Genomic DNA, 13713 nt, shown 5'->3' with positions numbered 1-13713 from the left:
TATCCATAGAGCAAAAAGCAATTTTTTTTTTCTCTCAAAAGAACAAGATTTAAGCATTAGACTTCTCAGTTGCAGTTGACTTGAAAACAATGCAAGGATATCTTCTAAATACTGGGGGAAAGTCATTTTAAATTTAAAATTAATTCCAAGGAGTTTAAGTACATAGGGCAAAGAAGAGCCATCATCAGACATGTAGGGACTGATCCTGCATCAGGAGCTTAGGGATGTCGTAAAATGACAGCTTCCTTCTTACATAGAAAACTTAGAAGTCTCCATATTCATTTACCACCTCTGCTTATTTCTTCATTTTTCTCAGACTCTCAAATTTCATGGACAATGAGCCCTTCAATGGAGTCATGTATGAACATGGCCACTCCTGCCTGGCCATGGGCACAGAAGATTATAGAGAGTCTTGGAGAACAAGGTTTCTGGGAAGCAGGGGAAAGCTAGGCAGAAAAGTCAAGTATGGATCTGTAGTACACATCTTTTTATATTTTCATTACAAAAGTACAGCAGTAAGTTAGAAGTTATAGAATGACATGACCATCAATGATAAGAGATAAAAAGTTAAAGCCTCGCGTGAGACAGGGTCTGAATCATTATGTCAGTGCCCATAGTTTCAGTGGCAGTCCTCTGTGAAGATCTCTGTAACCATGAAATGCTTCAAGATCTGTAGATCCTCCCCTCTCCCCAAGAAATAACCAGTTCACCTCAGAGTTTCTCTGCCAGAGAGTGCAGTATCTTTTCTCCGAGTTACACTGAACTCTCTCTCTGCAGTCAGTCACTCAGATGCTCGTGGCTTACCTGTCTCGCCTTTCAGCTATTGCTGGCAACAAGATCAACTGTGGGCCTGCCCTTACTTGGATGGAGGTATTACCTAATTCACTTCTTATGAAAATTTATTTTAAAATTATTTACTAAGATTTAATATTAATTTGATAGTTGTCAGTAATCAAAGAAATGGAGTTCTCATCTGGGAGGATGGATAAAATTTTTGTATCTCAACTATCCTTTGATAATTTACAAAATAAATTTTAATATATTTTATGACTTGATACTTTTTTTGGCATTCAGTATATTAATGTATATATATTGAGCAAACTATGTATTTTCCAGTTTACTTAATAATTGATTTTTTAAAAATTTCTGGCACAGGGAATTGAAACTTTACCACTGAGCTATATTCCTACCCATTTTATTTTTTTATTTTGAGTCAGAATCTTGCTAAGTTACTGAGGTTGGCTTTGAACTTGCTATCCTGCTTTAGCTTCTCAAGTTGATGGGATTATGACAAGCACTACATCACCCAGTTAATAATTGAAAATATTTTTCAGTTATTTATAAACAAGCTATTTTAAAGGATCTGACTTAAGAGCATGTTGAGGGAAACATCACCCTGTAAATATGTTAGATATTTGTGTTTAATTTGCGTATAGTTATGTATTCTCTACTCCCAGTAGAAATTGGGAAGACAAGAAGGAAAGTAAAAAGGATATTGAACTGTGAGCCAGATCAATTTGTACTTTGACCTTGAATTTTCAATTACATACTGTGTGTTTTTGTAAAAGTATTTTAATCTTTCATAAATTGCTTAACCTCTTCCAACTTTAGTGTTGAAATTATATATGTTATATGCCATAGCACAGTGACTGTCATACATTAACTATCCAATAATGGTATTTGTGTTTTTTAAAGACTTTTAGAATTATTATCTGTCTAAATTAAATTGAGTTATATTTTATAGGTAGTCAGAGAAAGTTGTGCAGGTTCCATGTCTTTAACCATCTCATAGTATGTGTGCTTCATTCCAGATTGATAATAAGGGAAATCATCTTTTAGTTCATGAGGAATCATCCATCAACACTCCTGCTGTTGGTGCTGCCCATGTTATCAAGAGGTACACTGCTCGGGCTCCAGATGAACTGACATTAGAGGTAAATAATTACTGTTTGTTTTCTGGTCCCTGTTACCTTTCTAGCCCCATGCTTAAGTGTTTTAATCATTTACTTAATTTTAAAAAATTAAAAGCACCAGGTTTTTCTGTAGTCCATTATTTTTTAGCCTGGAAAATGTTCTATTTTTGTTTAAATGATCATATTCATCCTTCAACACTCAGCATCTCACTTCTTCTAGAAGCCATCCTTGATCTCCCTCACATTCCTGCATGCAGATAATACCTCCAAAAACTAGATTGAATGTCATTCAGAAATTTTTATATGGCTTATCTGTGACACATCACTTATTACATTTAATCATAGATTTTCCCCTGTTTATTTCAGTGGACCTCTTGAAAGCATGATCTTTCTGTTTTTAGTGCTTAAAAATAGTGATACTCAATGATACCTTTTGAAAAAGTTTGTTGAAAGATTGAGCTAAAGACCAGATGGAGGGTGAAATGAATATTTCTTGCTATCAGATGTAAAAGGAGGGGAATTGCATTTCTTCCTCTAAAACTATGTCTCAGGTGATGAAAGACAAATGCTAACAATTATTCAATTAAGATAGAAGAGCGTCAGTTTTTACTGTGTAGCTTCTGAATGGTTTTCAGACTACACTTTTAGGTTCTGTACAGAAAGAAATGCAGATCTTTAAAGATACCATATCTCTTAGCAAATATGACTGTGAAGATGGCTTAGTCGTAACTTGAGAAATCAGTGTGAATATGCGGGTTCCTAAAAATGTGCTGTAGATTAGTTAACAGTGCCCTCAAGTATTTAACTATGTTTTTTTTCATAGATGACAGCACTTGTTTTTATTGAAGAATATAACTTATATAAAACATTAACTTATTGTGATTAAAATTTTTAAAATATTCATGTAAACGCAGTAGTTTGCTTTTTACAATGAAGAAAGGTCTATATTGGAGTGCTGGATTATAGTGGATTGTTGAAAAGAATGAAAATGTCATCTTAGGCCTTTCCTGTGTGATTAAATAAAGTATATCAAGTGCTCAGTATAATGACTTGCACTTGGTAGTATAATATTAATAAATGGTGTTATTGTTTTAAATATGAGTATTTGAAACTTCCGTAAGTGAATCTTACTACTTCCAGTGATAGTGGTAACAAAGTACAGCAGCTCCACAACTTAGCATGGGGTTATACCTCACTAAACCCATTTTAAGTGGAAAATACTGTTCAGTGAAAGTATATCAAACATGCCTAACCTATTGAACATCCTGGCTTAGCAACAAAGGGCACAGTTGTTTGCCCTTTTGACGTGACTGAAACTGAGGCTCCATGTTGCCCAGCATCACAGAAGAGTAGAGTACCACATATTGCTAGATCAAAATTCAAAATTTGAAGCACAGTTTCTACTGAGTGCATGTCACTTTCGCACCGTGGTGAAGTCCAATCATCATAGTTGGAGACAGTACTTTAAAGCATATGTGATGATGATGATAGTATGATACCTAGCAATAAAAAAACTTATCTAAAAACTGGCTTTCTGAAGTTACCACACATGACTTAGTGAGATCAAGTTTTTGTGTTGCTTAACACTTTTTTAAACTTTCCTTAGCAAAAGGTAAAATTATTAAATTATTTTAAAGGAGATAATGAATTTTTCCAGAAGTTATTAGCCAGAGCATAAAATGGTACTTTGTCCTTTTGTACAGTTCAAATTTAAATTCAAGATATAGCAATTAGTTTAAAATTTAACTAAAACAATTTTACGAAAATTTTGATTCTCTTAGGTGGGAGACATTGTTTCTGTTATTGATATGCCCCCCAAAGTGTTAAGTACATGGTGGAGAGGCAAGCATGGATTTCAGGTAAGCAACAAAACGTTAGGTGTGGAAAATTCTAAGAACACTTATCTGTATGTCATTACGAATTCCATTTCTAAGGTGTACTGCCATGGACTTTGTCATCAGAAATGTTGTCTATAGGGACAGAAATATGCAGATGATAATGGCATTAGACCAGATTTCCATTTCTAGTTGCTTTTGTGATTTTGTTCTCTCCTCCTCCTTTATTACTTTGTCAGTGTGAGCAGTGTCTCATGCCCATGAGCTGCTTTCTGACAGTCATGTGACTCTTCCTTGTTTTTAGTATTAGTTTTTTTGGGGAGGTGGGTGGGTACTGGGGAATGAACTCAGGTGCACTTGACCATTGAGCCACACCCCCAGCCCTATTTTGTATTTTATTTGGAAACAGGTTCTCACTCAGTTGCTTAATGCTTCACTTTTGCTGAGGCTGGCTTTGAACTCGAGATCCTCCTGCTTCAGCCTCCCACCTCAGCCTCCCGAGCTGCTGGGATGACAGGCATGCACCACCATGCTTGGCTTAATACTAGTTTTAATTCATGATTGACAGACATTTCCTTTTTTAAAATAAATCAGTTTGATCAAATTTTCTATAAAAATGTATTATAAATCTTATCAGAAACTTATTGTATTAATTGCAGAACAACAGTAGAGTCTAAAGTTCTCTCATTTATTTTTTCTGTATACATGTAAATTGTTTAATTTAAGACCTGACAATGGCGTCTTTCAAATTGACTTAGGACTAATTTTCATAGGATGTATGGGATCTCTTTCATCCTATAAAGGATCCTCTGAAAATGCCTTAAAATTATGTTCTTAATCCATGGTATATGTGCGTGTGTGTGGGAGTGGTTTCCCTATGAAAGTGTTGTGAAATGCACAAGTAAACTACTTGTACTGTATGTTAGAAATTTGATTACTATTATAAAAATACTTTGAGCTTTACATATTTAAAAATCCTGATAATTAGCTTTTATAAAATGTATTTTATAAACAAATGCTAATATCATGAAACAGTATAGCATGGGGTTATTTGTGGGGTACAGAGCTAGATTGCCTGGACTTTAATCCTGTGTTATTTTGGGCAAGTTATTTAAGATCTGTGTTTCTGTTTCCCCGTTGTAAAATGGGGGTTGCAGGACAATATTTTTTCATACAGACTTGTCATGAAGGTTAAAAGTGTGAAGATGAAAGTATAAAGTACTTAGACCAGGCCTGGTGGGGGGGTGTGTATGTGTGTGTGTGTGTTTTGCTCAATAAATGTTGATATAAAATTTAAATAATTGTTTTTCATTTTAGAAATTTAATTTTATCTATACATTTCTGTAATAAAAAGCATATGTAGCAGTTTAACAGGTTATTTGGTTTTTTTTGGAATTGAATTTCTTAAAACCAGAAGGTTCCCCTTAAAAATCTCTCCATTCCTTCTCTATTCCTTCTCAACATTTTAATTTTATGATTATAAAAATAGTAGCAAGTTTATTCTTTATTTGTGTAACAGTTAGTGATCAATGACTGTATGCTAGTTATAGACTTATCTTCCTAATTATTTTATTTAGACTCACAAAAATAAGTTCACTACCTAAATAACTAATTCCCTTAAAGTCAGAAATTAAGTATTCTAAAACTGTTGTAACTTAGTTTATTGCCAAAACACTGTATTTAAAATAAAAACAAGTGTTTTAAATTCAAGGAGATTTGTCATTGGTAATAAAAACTTGCTTCTGTAAGAATGCTATTTTTCGTCTTGATTAGTCTCAGAAAGGCAATGCTGACTCTGTAGGTCAAGGTGGAGTACGCCTGTGAGAAAAGCAGTTGCTGTGCCGGTGCCCATGAAACCAGCAGCAAGACTTTAAATGTCACTGTCAAAACATTTTTTTTTTTTAAAGGAGGCCAGTATTTTAAGGAAAGAATGCACATGGTTCCCTATGCCTTGCTGTTCCTACACACTAGTCCATCTGTAAGAGTGCCCATGGTTAATTGCAGGGGAAGGTAGGAGTTGGGAGACTTCTTGAGCATCTGCTGCACAGAAAGCATTTGGCATTTCACATGCAGTGTGTTCTTTAATTTCAAGAAACTTCCAGGTAGTTTTTAATTTCCTATTTTTATGGATAGAAGACAGTTTTTAAGAGGGTTAATAAAGAGCCAGTAAGTGATGGGTGACGCGGGAACTAAATCCAAGTCTGCCCTGTTCCTTTGCTTGAAGAGCACTAAGCATGATTTCTACATTTACTCTCAAATTAACTCTCTTCACTTTAGTTTTCTGTGCTGTAGAAAAGAACATCTTTCCTTCCCAACCAACAAGGAATGTGGTAAAGATTATCCAGTTGAGGGATACAAAGCATACCTGTTTATTGACAGAAACATTGTTGTCACTGTGTGTTAGTTAAGTTTCTATGTAATGATTAATAAATTGTATGCTGGGGAAAAGCTCTTCCTCAGGCAACTGATGAAGTTCCCTACCTTCAACAGGTACTTAAATATTCTGAGGATGTGCCCCTCCCGAGAAATCTGGTGAGAGTGGAAGAAAATCTTAATTCTCCATGTACATGATAATTGTAATTTATAGCCCTTTTATGTCCTGATTTTCAAGTTTAAAATCACTGGAATAATAGTTTATTTGGATGATTTTCGTACTTCATATTTTTTAACTAGTAGGAAGGTTAATCAGAGAGAATCTCATACAGAGCCCCAGTGTGAGTAGAAGTGACAGTGTAGCTGCCCTGATTAGTTTAAGTCAGCCCACTGGACCTCTAGCCCTATGGCGCTGACCTAGGTGGATTCCCTGAGACCTTCTGCACTAGCTCAGAGGACCTCAGAAGAGCTACCAACCACCCTCTAGGCATAGCAGACCTTACCTTTATATAGTTTATAAGTATCAAAAGCTACTTAAAACTTTTAATTTTAAAAAACTAGCTAACAGTGTAAAAGTATTAGAGAAACATGTTCTTTATAGGAACATTTTATGTGACCCCTTTCAAAAGGTCATTATTAAATTTCTCTAATGTAAATTATATCTTAATTCTTGGTATTTCATAAATTCTAAGGTGGGTCATACAAATTCAGAATACAAACAGTCATGTATATTTAATAAACGTGTGAGATTTTGTTTTCCCTTTTTCTGGGCATGACCGTTTCTAACATTCTTTCATTTGTCTGTTAGGTACTGTTATAGTTTGCTAGGGCTGCCATAATAAAATGCCACAGACTGGATGGCTTAAAATAACAGAAATTTATTTTTGTACTGTTTTGAAAGTCAGAAGTTCAAAATCAAGGTGTTGACAGGGTTGATTTCTTCTGAGACCTTTCTTGCTGTATCCTCACATGGCATTTGTTCTGTGTATGTGGGTGTCTTTGTGTCCTAATTTTCTCTTCTTATAAGGACAGCAGTCCAGTTAGATTAGGGCCCACCCAATATGACCTCATTTAGCCCTAATTACCTCATTTAAAGGCTTAACTCTAAATATTGCCATAGTTCAAAACTATGGAAGTTGGGAATTCAGCAAAAGAATTCGGGATAGATACAATTAACTCATGATAGGTGGGTTGAGCCACCTTCAGAGCTGGACTGAAGTTCCTTGGAGAACTTCAGGGCCCAGCTGGACTCTCCCTGGAGGTTTCAGAGGGGTTTCTGGAGGAGTGCAGTCTTGTGTATATGTCTTCGGGAGAGGATCTCCAGGTGACCCACTGAAACCTCTCTCAGTGGAAGTGTGCTGTCTGGCATGGAAGAGCACACCTCAGTCAGCCAGCTTGACTGACTCTGGTTACTTGCAAACTGGGCTCTGACTGCAGACCACAGAGAAGGATGCACAGTGGTGCAGCTCGTCTTCCCTTGTGGTGCAGAGGAGGTGAAGGGCTTATTGGACATGGGGGTGGCCCAGACAGTGGTCTTCCTGGGGATTAAGATCATTGGGTGCTGATTAGGAGAAAAAAATGGGGAGCAATAGCATGGGCTGCTGCTTCCCATGATAGAGGCAAATTCCATTGAGGTGTTGCATTCTGAGCACTGCTGAGCAGCTTTCCGAAATGTCTTTCTGAGAACTTTCTGAGTTTTGCTCAGCCTCATGGGTTATGACCTGTTACCTTGACACTACTTTTTCTTGTTGTCTCTTTTCCAGCTGGCTATCAGGGCATGGCAGGGTTCAGGTCTCCTTGCAGAAACCTTTCCTTTATACTGCTGTGAACTAGTGCTATGCAGTTCCTGTGTTGTGACTTTCTTTAGTATTTAAAAGTATTAGTATTTTTAAAAAATAATAAACACACCCAATTTTTAGTATAGTTTGAGGTTTACAAAATAATTGAGCAGATAGTTCATGGAATTCTTTTATAGAGTTACTTTTCCTACAATTTTCCTGTTATTAACATCTTACTTTACAATACAATGAATAGAATTGACAAATACTGACCTTTTCCTCATGTCAGCTGTTGACTGTGTTTACCTGAATTTGTGGTAAAGCAGTATTTCTAGAAAAGTGGTCTGAGGAACTCCCAGGCCAGAGTCAGATAGATAATAAAAATGCAAGCCTCAAATCCTACCCACAGTTACTAGAACAGTTTCTGGCTTGTTTTTTAATGAACCAGTATCTATATACTGTTATTAACTATAAACCATCATTTACATTAGTCTTTATTCTTGGCGTTGCATATTCTGTGCATTTTGACAAGTGCCTAAAGGCACATGTCCCCATTTTATTTTCATACAAAATAGTGTAGCTGTCCTTCAGTTACTCTCCTGTGCTTAACCTGTTCATCCCTCCCTCTCTCTGAACTCTGGTAACCACTAATCTTTTACTGTCTCCATAGTTTTGTCTTTTTTGGAGTGTCATATGGTTGTCATCTGATCTTTTCAGATTAGCTTCTTTCACTTAGTAATTTGCGTTTAAGATTCCTACATGTCTTTCCACGGTTCTGTAGATCTTTTTTTCTAATCACTATCCAATATTTGGTGTTAGGGATGTACCACAATTTATTTACCTAATCACCTATGGAAGGAATCTTGATTGCGTCCATGTTTTTGGCAATTATGAATAAAGTTGCTATAAACATTCATGTGGAAGTTTTCATGTGAATCTAAGTTTTCAAGTCCTTTGGGTAAATACCAAGGAGTGTGATTGCTTATCATGTAGTAAGAATATATTCCATTTTATAAGAAACCACCAAACTGTGTTCCAAAATAGCTGTACCGTTCCACATTCCCACCAGCAATGAAAAAGAGTTCTGCTACCTGGCATCCTCACTGGTAGTTGGTAACTGTCAAGTTTTTGAGTGGGGTTGGGTTTGGCAATGTTAAAAGGGGTTTAATGGAGTTGCATTGTTACCTTAAATTACAAATAAAGTTAGTCTAAGAAATAGCATTTGCTGAATATGCTCAAGGGCATACAGCACTGCTGTCTTCATTATTTGGTTACCAATAATTAATTCTGTTCTCTGCCACTGATTCTCAAATTGTAGTGTGCATGAGAATCAATAGGGAAACATACTAGAAAGATTAAATCTCAGCCTGGGGCTGTAGCAAAGTGGTAAAGTATTTGCCTAGCATGCATGAAGCTTTGGGTTCCATCCCTAGTAACGCATGCGTGCACACACACACACCAAAGAGAGAGAGTGAGAAATTAAATCTTAGGGCCTAAACCCCAAAATTTCTGTTTTGGTAGTTTTGGGGCAGGATATAACACCTTCTCTGTATTTTTATCTATGTGTGCTCTAGGTAAACTGCTAGTTGACTGGTGGTTGGTAGAGATCAGCATTTTGCTAAATTCTTTTCAATGTATTGTCCTAGTCCAGACCATAATTTAGCCATGGAAACAGAAGGATAAGTTCATCCATGTGTTTAAATTATACCCTAACACTCTTTCTTTTCTTAAACCTATGGGAGTAGGAAGTGTGAAATTATATTAACTACAGTAATTTGAAATTCTGAAATCTGTGTAATTGTCTCTTAAGGAGTATATTGAATATTTTATCTTTTTTTTTTTTTTTGAGATGTTTCATTATATGATAAACTGAAGGGGGGGAAAACCCCCTCTTCACTTTATGTTCTTTGCTTTGAAAACCATAAGCATCACTCCCAGACTTTATGCTCCTGTGTGTAGACTATGGTTGAGAATGTGGGGTAAGGCCTCTGAGAGCCATTTTTTCTTAGGTAAAAGGCATAATACAAATATGACGTTAATGTTTTTGAACATGATTTATTTCTCTGGTGCAGTTTTATGAGTTTCATTTGGGAACCACTGGCATCAGAATGACCTGAGAAAAGTGTTAAAACTGGATATTTATCATCAGAATCTTAGGGGATGGGGCAGAATCTAAATTTTTAACAGTTCCTCAGATGATTTTCATGTAAGAAATGTGGGTACCCCTGACCAACCCTCCTATTGTTCATCCTGTGCAGATAGAGTGAACAGGCAATAGTATAGCAGTTGTTCTGTTGCCTCTTTCCACAGAAAGTTCTCCTTAAAACACATTTGCCAGGAAGTTAATCTAGTGGCTAAAATCCCACTTGGAGATTAACGGAATTGATACAGGTCATGTTCTGTGGACTCTCCACAAGATGATCAAGATCAACTGTTTTACTTTCCATAATTAACTCAGAATGTTGTGTGTTTTTGTTTTTATTTTTTTTTCATAAATATCAGAGAAGCAATTCTTGGACAATAAAAGTTTCCTTACCACAGAGTTTAATATGGTTAAAAGTCTTTTTTCTTCAGAAGGGCAGATAGCTGGGACTCTACCCCCTGATATCCAGGAATACAAAGCTGTACCTTTTTATTATTTAAAATCAAGTAGAGCAAAATATTTCCTCTCCAATTAAGTAATGGGATGTAATATTATGTAGTAAATTTGCATAATGTTACATAAATTGAAGAGAAGAGGGAACGTGTGACACTAAAAACTGATTACAAACACTTCTTGAGTGCTTCTTACATGTGCTATTCTATGTACTTTTTTAAACCTTTAGTTCTCATGCTTCATGAAGAAGGTGCTGTTATTTTATGAATGGAGGAAACTGCAGCATGGAGGGGTGAAACAGCTAGCTCACTATTATCTTGCTCCTTAGTGCAGAGCTCACATTGAAACAGGCATTCTGGCCAAAAATCAGATCATAGTAGTAATTTAGTCAACGCTATTGAAACTTCTGCTTGTCTGACTCATAGATTTCTATAGTAGAAAAGATGATAGTGGTTCATCTGGTTATAATCTGTCATTTTACAATGATAGAAATCTAGAAACAAAGAAATTTTTGTTTCACAAAAATAATAACTAGGTGGTATAACCAGGATCAAAATACAGGTGAGTTCCAGTTTTGTTTTTTTTCCTTCTATAGATCATGCAAATATGTACATTTGCTTAATTTATTTTCTTTATTGTTGCTGATGTTTTAATTTTTCTTTTAGTGCCATTAACGGTGGGTATTTCGAGATAAATTTCCTAATGGATAGCTTTTTGTTAATTGATAGCATCAGGATATGTCACACTGAATTTCTTGAAAGCAGGTGATAGGAGGATGACTGGGGACAGTAGCTCTTAATCTCATCACACAGTATACCCTCTCTTTATGATAGGTACTTTCTGAAATCCCTTCTTGTGATTCTGAAATAAAATCTACAAATAATATAATTACCTACATACATATACAGTTTTGAAAAAGTATAAATTTTCAACTTATAAGGGAAAGTAATTTTTGTCTTTAAAGTATGTGATATGTGTTTAGATATAAGTATTTGAGACAACTACTTTGAGAACCTTATTACTGTCAAGGTAGACTAACAACATTTAACATCAATCAGACAATAAAATAACATCTACTCATAATAGCATAAAAATATGAAATACTTAAGGATATATCTGGGAAAAAAAATCTGGATTTTTAAGTATTCTAAGTATTTCCAGAACCTTTCTGGAAGAAATTAAAGAAGGCCCAAACAAATGGAGAGATATATTGAGTTTATGGGTTGGAAAACTATATTGTTAAGATGTCATTGCTTCTCAAATTGATCCCAGTCAGAATCCTAGCAGACTCTTGTGTAAACATTGACAAGCAGATTAAATAATTCATATGGAAATGCAAAGGACCTAGAATAAAGGAGCCAAAACAAATTTGAAGAACAAGGTGGGAGAGCTTGCAGTAATTGAAGATTTACTGTAAAGCTACAGCATAAGTAAAATGTAGGATCAGTAGAAATAGAGATAAGTAGATTAATGAAACAAAATGGAGTCTAGAAACAAACCCATTCATACATACATAGACAACTGATTTTCAACAAAAGTCTAAAATCAATTCAGTGAAGAAAGATGGTCTGTGTTTGCTTCCAAAATAAAATTTATTTCTAAAAATTAACTCAAAATGTATCATATGCCTCTGTGTAAAGTACAAAGAATAAAACAAAGCTTTCATGGCTTTGGATTTCATGGCAAAGATTTCTTTTTTATTTTTATTTTTATTTTTTGCAGTGCTGGGTATTGAACCCAGGGCCAGGGCCTTGTGCTTACAAGGCAAGCACTTTACCAACTGAGCTGTATCCCCAGCCTGGCAAAGATTTCTTAACTGCAATATTAAAAGATCAATTCTCTGAGAATGTTTGGGAAGAGGGAAAAAGTAGTTGACATTTCTAGAGAATAAACTGAACTTGCATTAGTTTGAATCTCCTCAGCAATGTGATTTTTCTCTAGAAACATAAGACATACAAGTTTATGGAAGTATATTGGTTTAATTTGGGGAGTTGGTTGGATTGCTTTGGCAGAAGATTGATATTGCAGGGAGACTAAGGGTATTGATTTAAAAGCTCATATGGTCTACCACAGGATTCATACTGGATAACAACAACAACAACAACAACAATGACAGCAATATCAACAAAAAAGATGGGAAGGGGGATTAGTAACCTGGGGGAAAATAAATACAGGAATGAAGGGGATGGATGTCTGAATTTTAACTTAAGTTGTTATGGAATATAAACACTAGAGACCTGGGAGTTTTAACTTTGTGAGGCCAAATAATTCCAATTGTCGAAAAATCTGTGGTATGTCTCTGGGAATAAGAACTGTACTTAACTAAACTTCATATAAATATTTTGCTCTGTTAATGGCCTTAAAATTTCACTAGTCATAAATGAAATAAAAAAATTAGAGTAGGAATATTTTTAAAAGTCAGTGATAAGTACATTTTTTTATCTTGAAATTCATTTTTAGGTTTTGTTTGGTAGAATCAGAGGGACTATAGTTAGAATTAGGCACTATTGTTGAGCAAAGGATTTCTTTCCCTTCCCACTGTCATCAAAGCTGTGGGCTTAAATTTTATTCCAATAGTTTCCTATCTAACATTCCCTCTAAATTGCACCAAAATATTCTTCAGGACACATTGTTAAAGCCAAACCTGATTGGTTTTGTTTTTCCCCCTTGAGTATCCTCAAGGTACTCAGTCTGTTCCCCTTGTCACTCTTTATTCTCCTTGAGTCAAAGGGTAAGCTGTAGACTTGCCTGACTAGTCTTAGGACCTCTCAGTGTTGGATAGGCACAGGACCAAAATGGATAGCTATAGATAGATTAATGATGAGCAGGAACCCATTTTAAAATATTCATGAATTTTGTAGGACAGCTGTTAAACCCAGTTATTATTAAGAATGAAAGTGTGAATATTTTCAATGAATTGCATTAAAATTAAATATTTTTGGTAATTATTTTACAGTATTTTGCTGTTATCTGTGCTCTTGAGGTTCATTACATCTAATGGATATACATGGTACAAATACCATATAACAGAGTGTTGTTCTGCATCTCTTCTCAATTCTGTGCTCAGTTGTGTCCTGTTGGTAGTTTGAAACCAGCTCTGGTAGGTGTATTTGCACCATGAGCACTGCAAACCCTATAAATCAAGACCTTTTCCTCCAGGGAGAGCTAGTTGTTAAACATTGCCCCCACTCTGCAGGGCTATAATAATCTCTCTAGCT

General features: G+C 35.4%; 2 protein-coding genes across 9 annotated transcripts in view; one reads left to right on the top strand and one right to left on the bottom strand.

Annotated features, from left to right (window-relative positions):
• KCNJ5 (potassium inwardly rectifying channel subfamily J member 5) overlaps positions 1 to 13713 on the bottom strand; it is a gene marked incomplete at its 5' end in the record, with an annotated part of 310228 nt that overhangs the window by 151698 nt on the left and 144817 nt on the right. The window lies entirely within an intron of this gene.
• Positions 1 to 13713, top strand: part of ARHGAP32 (Rho GTPase activating protein 32) — a 288492-nt gene that overhangs the window by 212740 nt on the left and 62039 nt on the right. For all 8 annotated transcript variants that reach the window (XM_079104113.1, XM_079104108.1, XM_079104112.1 and 5 more), the window contains 3 exons: positions 778 to 870; positions 1812 to 1934; positions 3695 to 3772. In XM_079104113.1, coding sequence (XP_078960239.1) covers positions 778 to 870; positions 1812 to 1934; positions 3695 to 3772 — 294 coding nt within the window. The remainder of the gene's footprint in view (positions 1 to 777; positions 871 to 1811; positions 1935 to 3694; positions 3773 to 13713) is intronic.

Source organism: Sciurus vulgaris (genome assembly GCF_902686455.1).
Source record: "Sciurus vulgaris genome assembly, chromosome: 11".
Lineage (NCBI taxonomy): Eukaryota > Metazoa > Chordata > Mammalia > Rodentia > Sciuridae > Sciurus > Sciurus vulgaris.
Note: the sequence above shows the minus strand (reverse complement) of the source record. Positions and strands in the feature narration are given on the sequence as shown.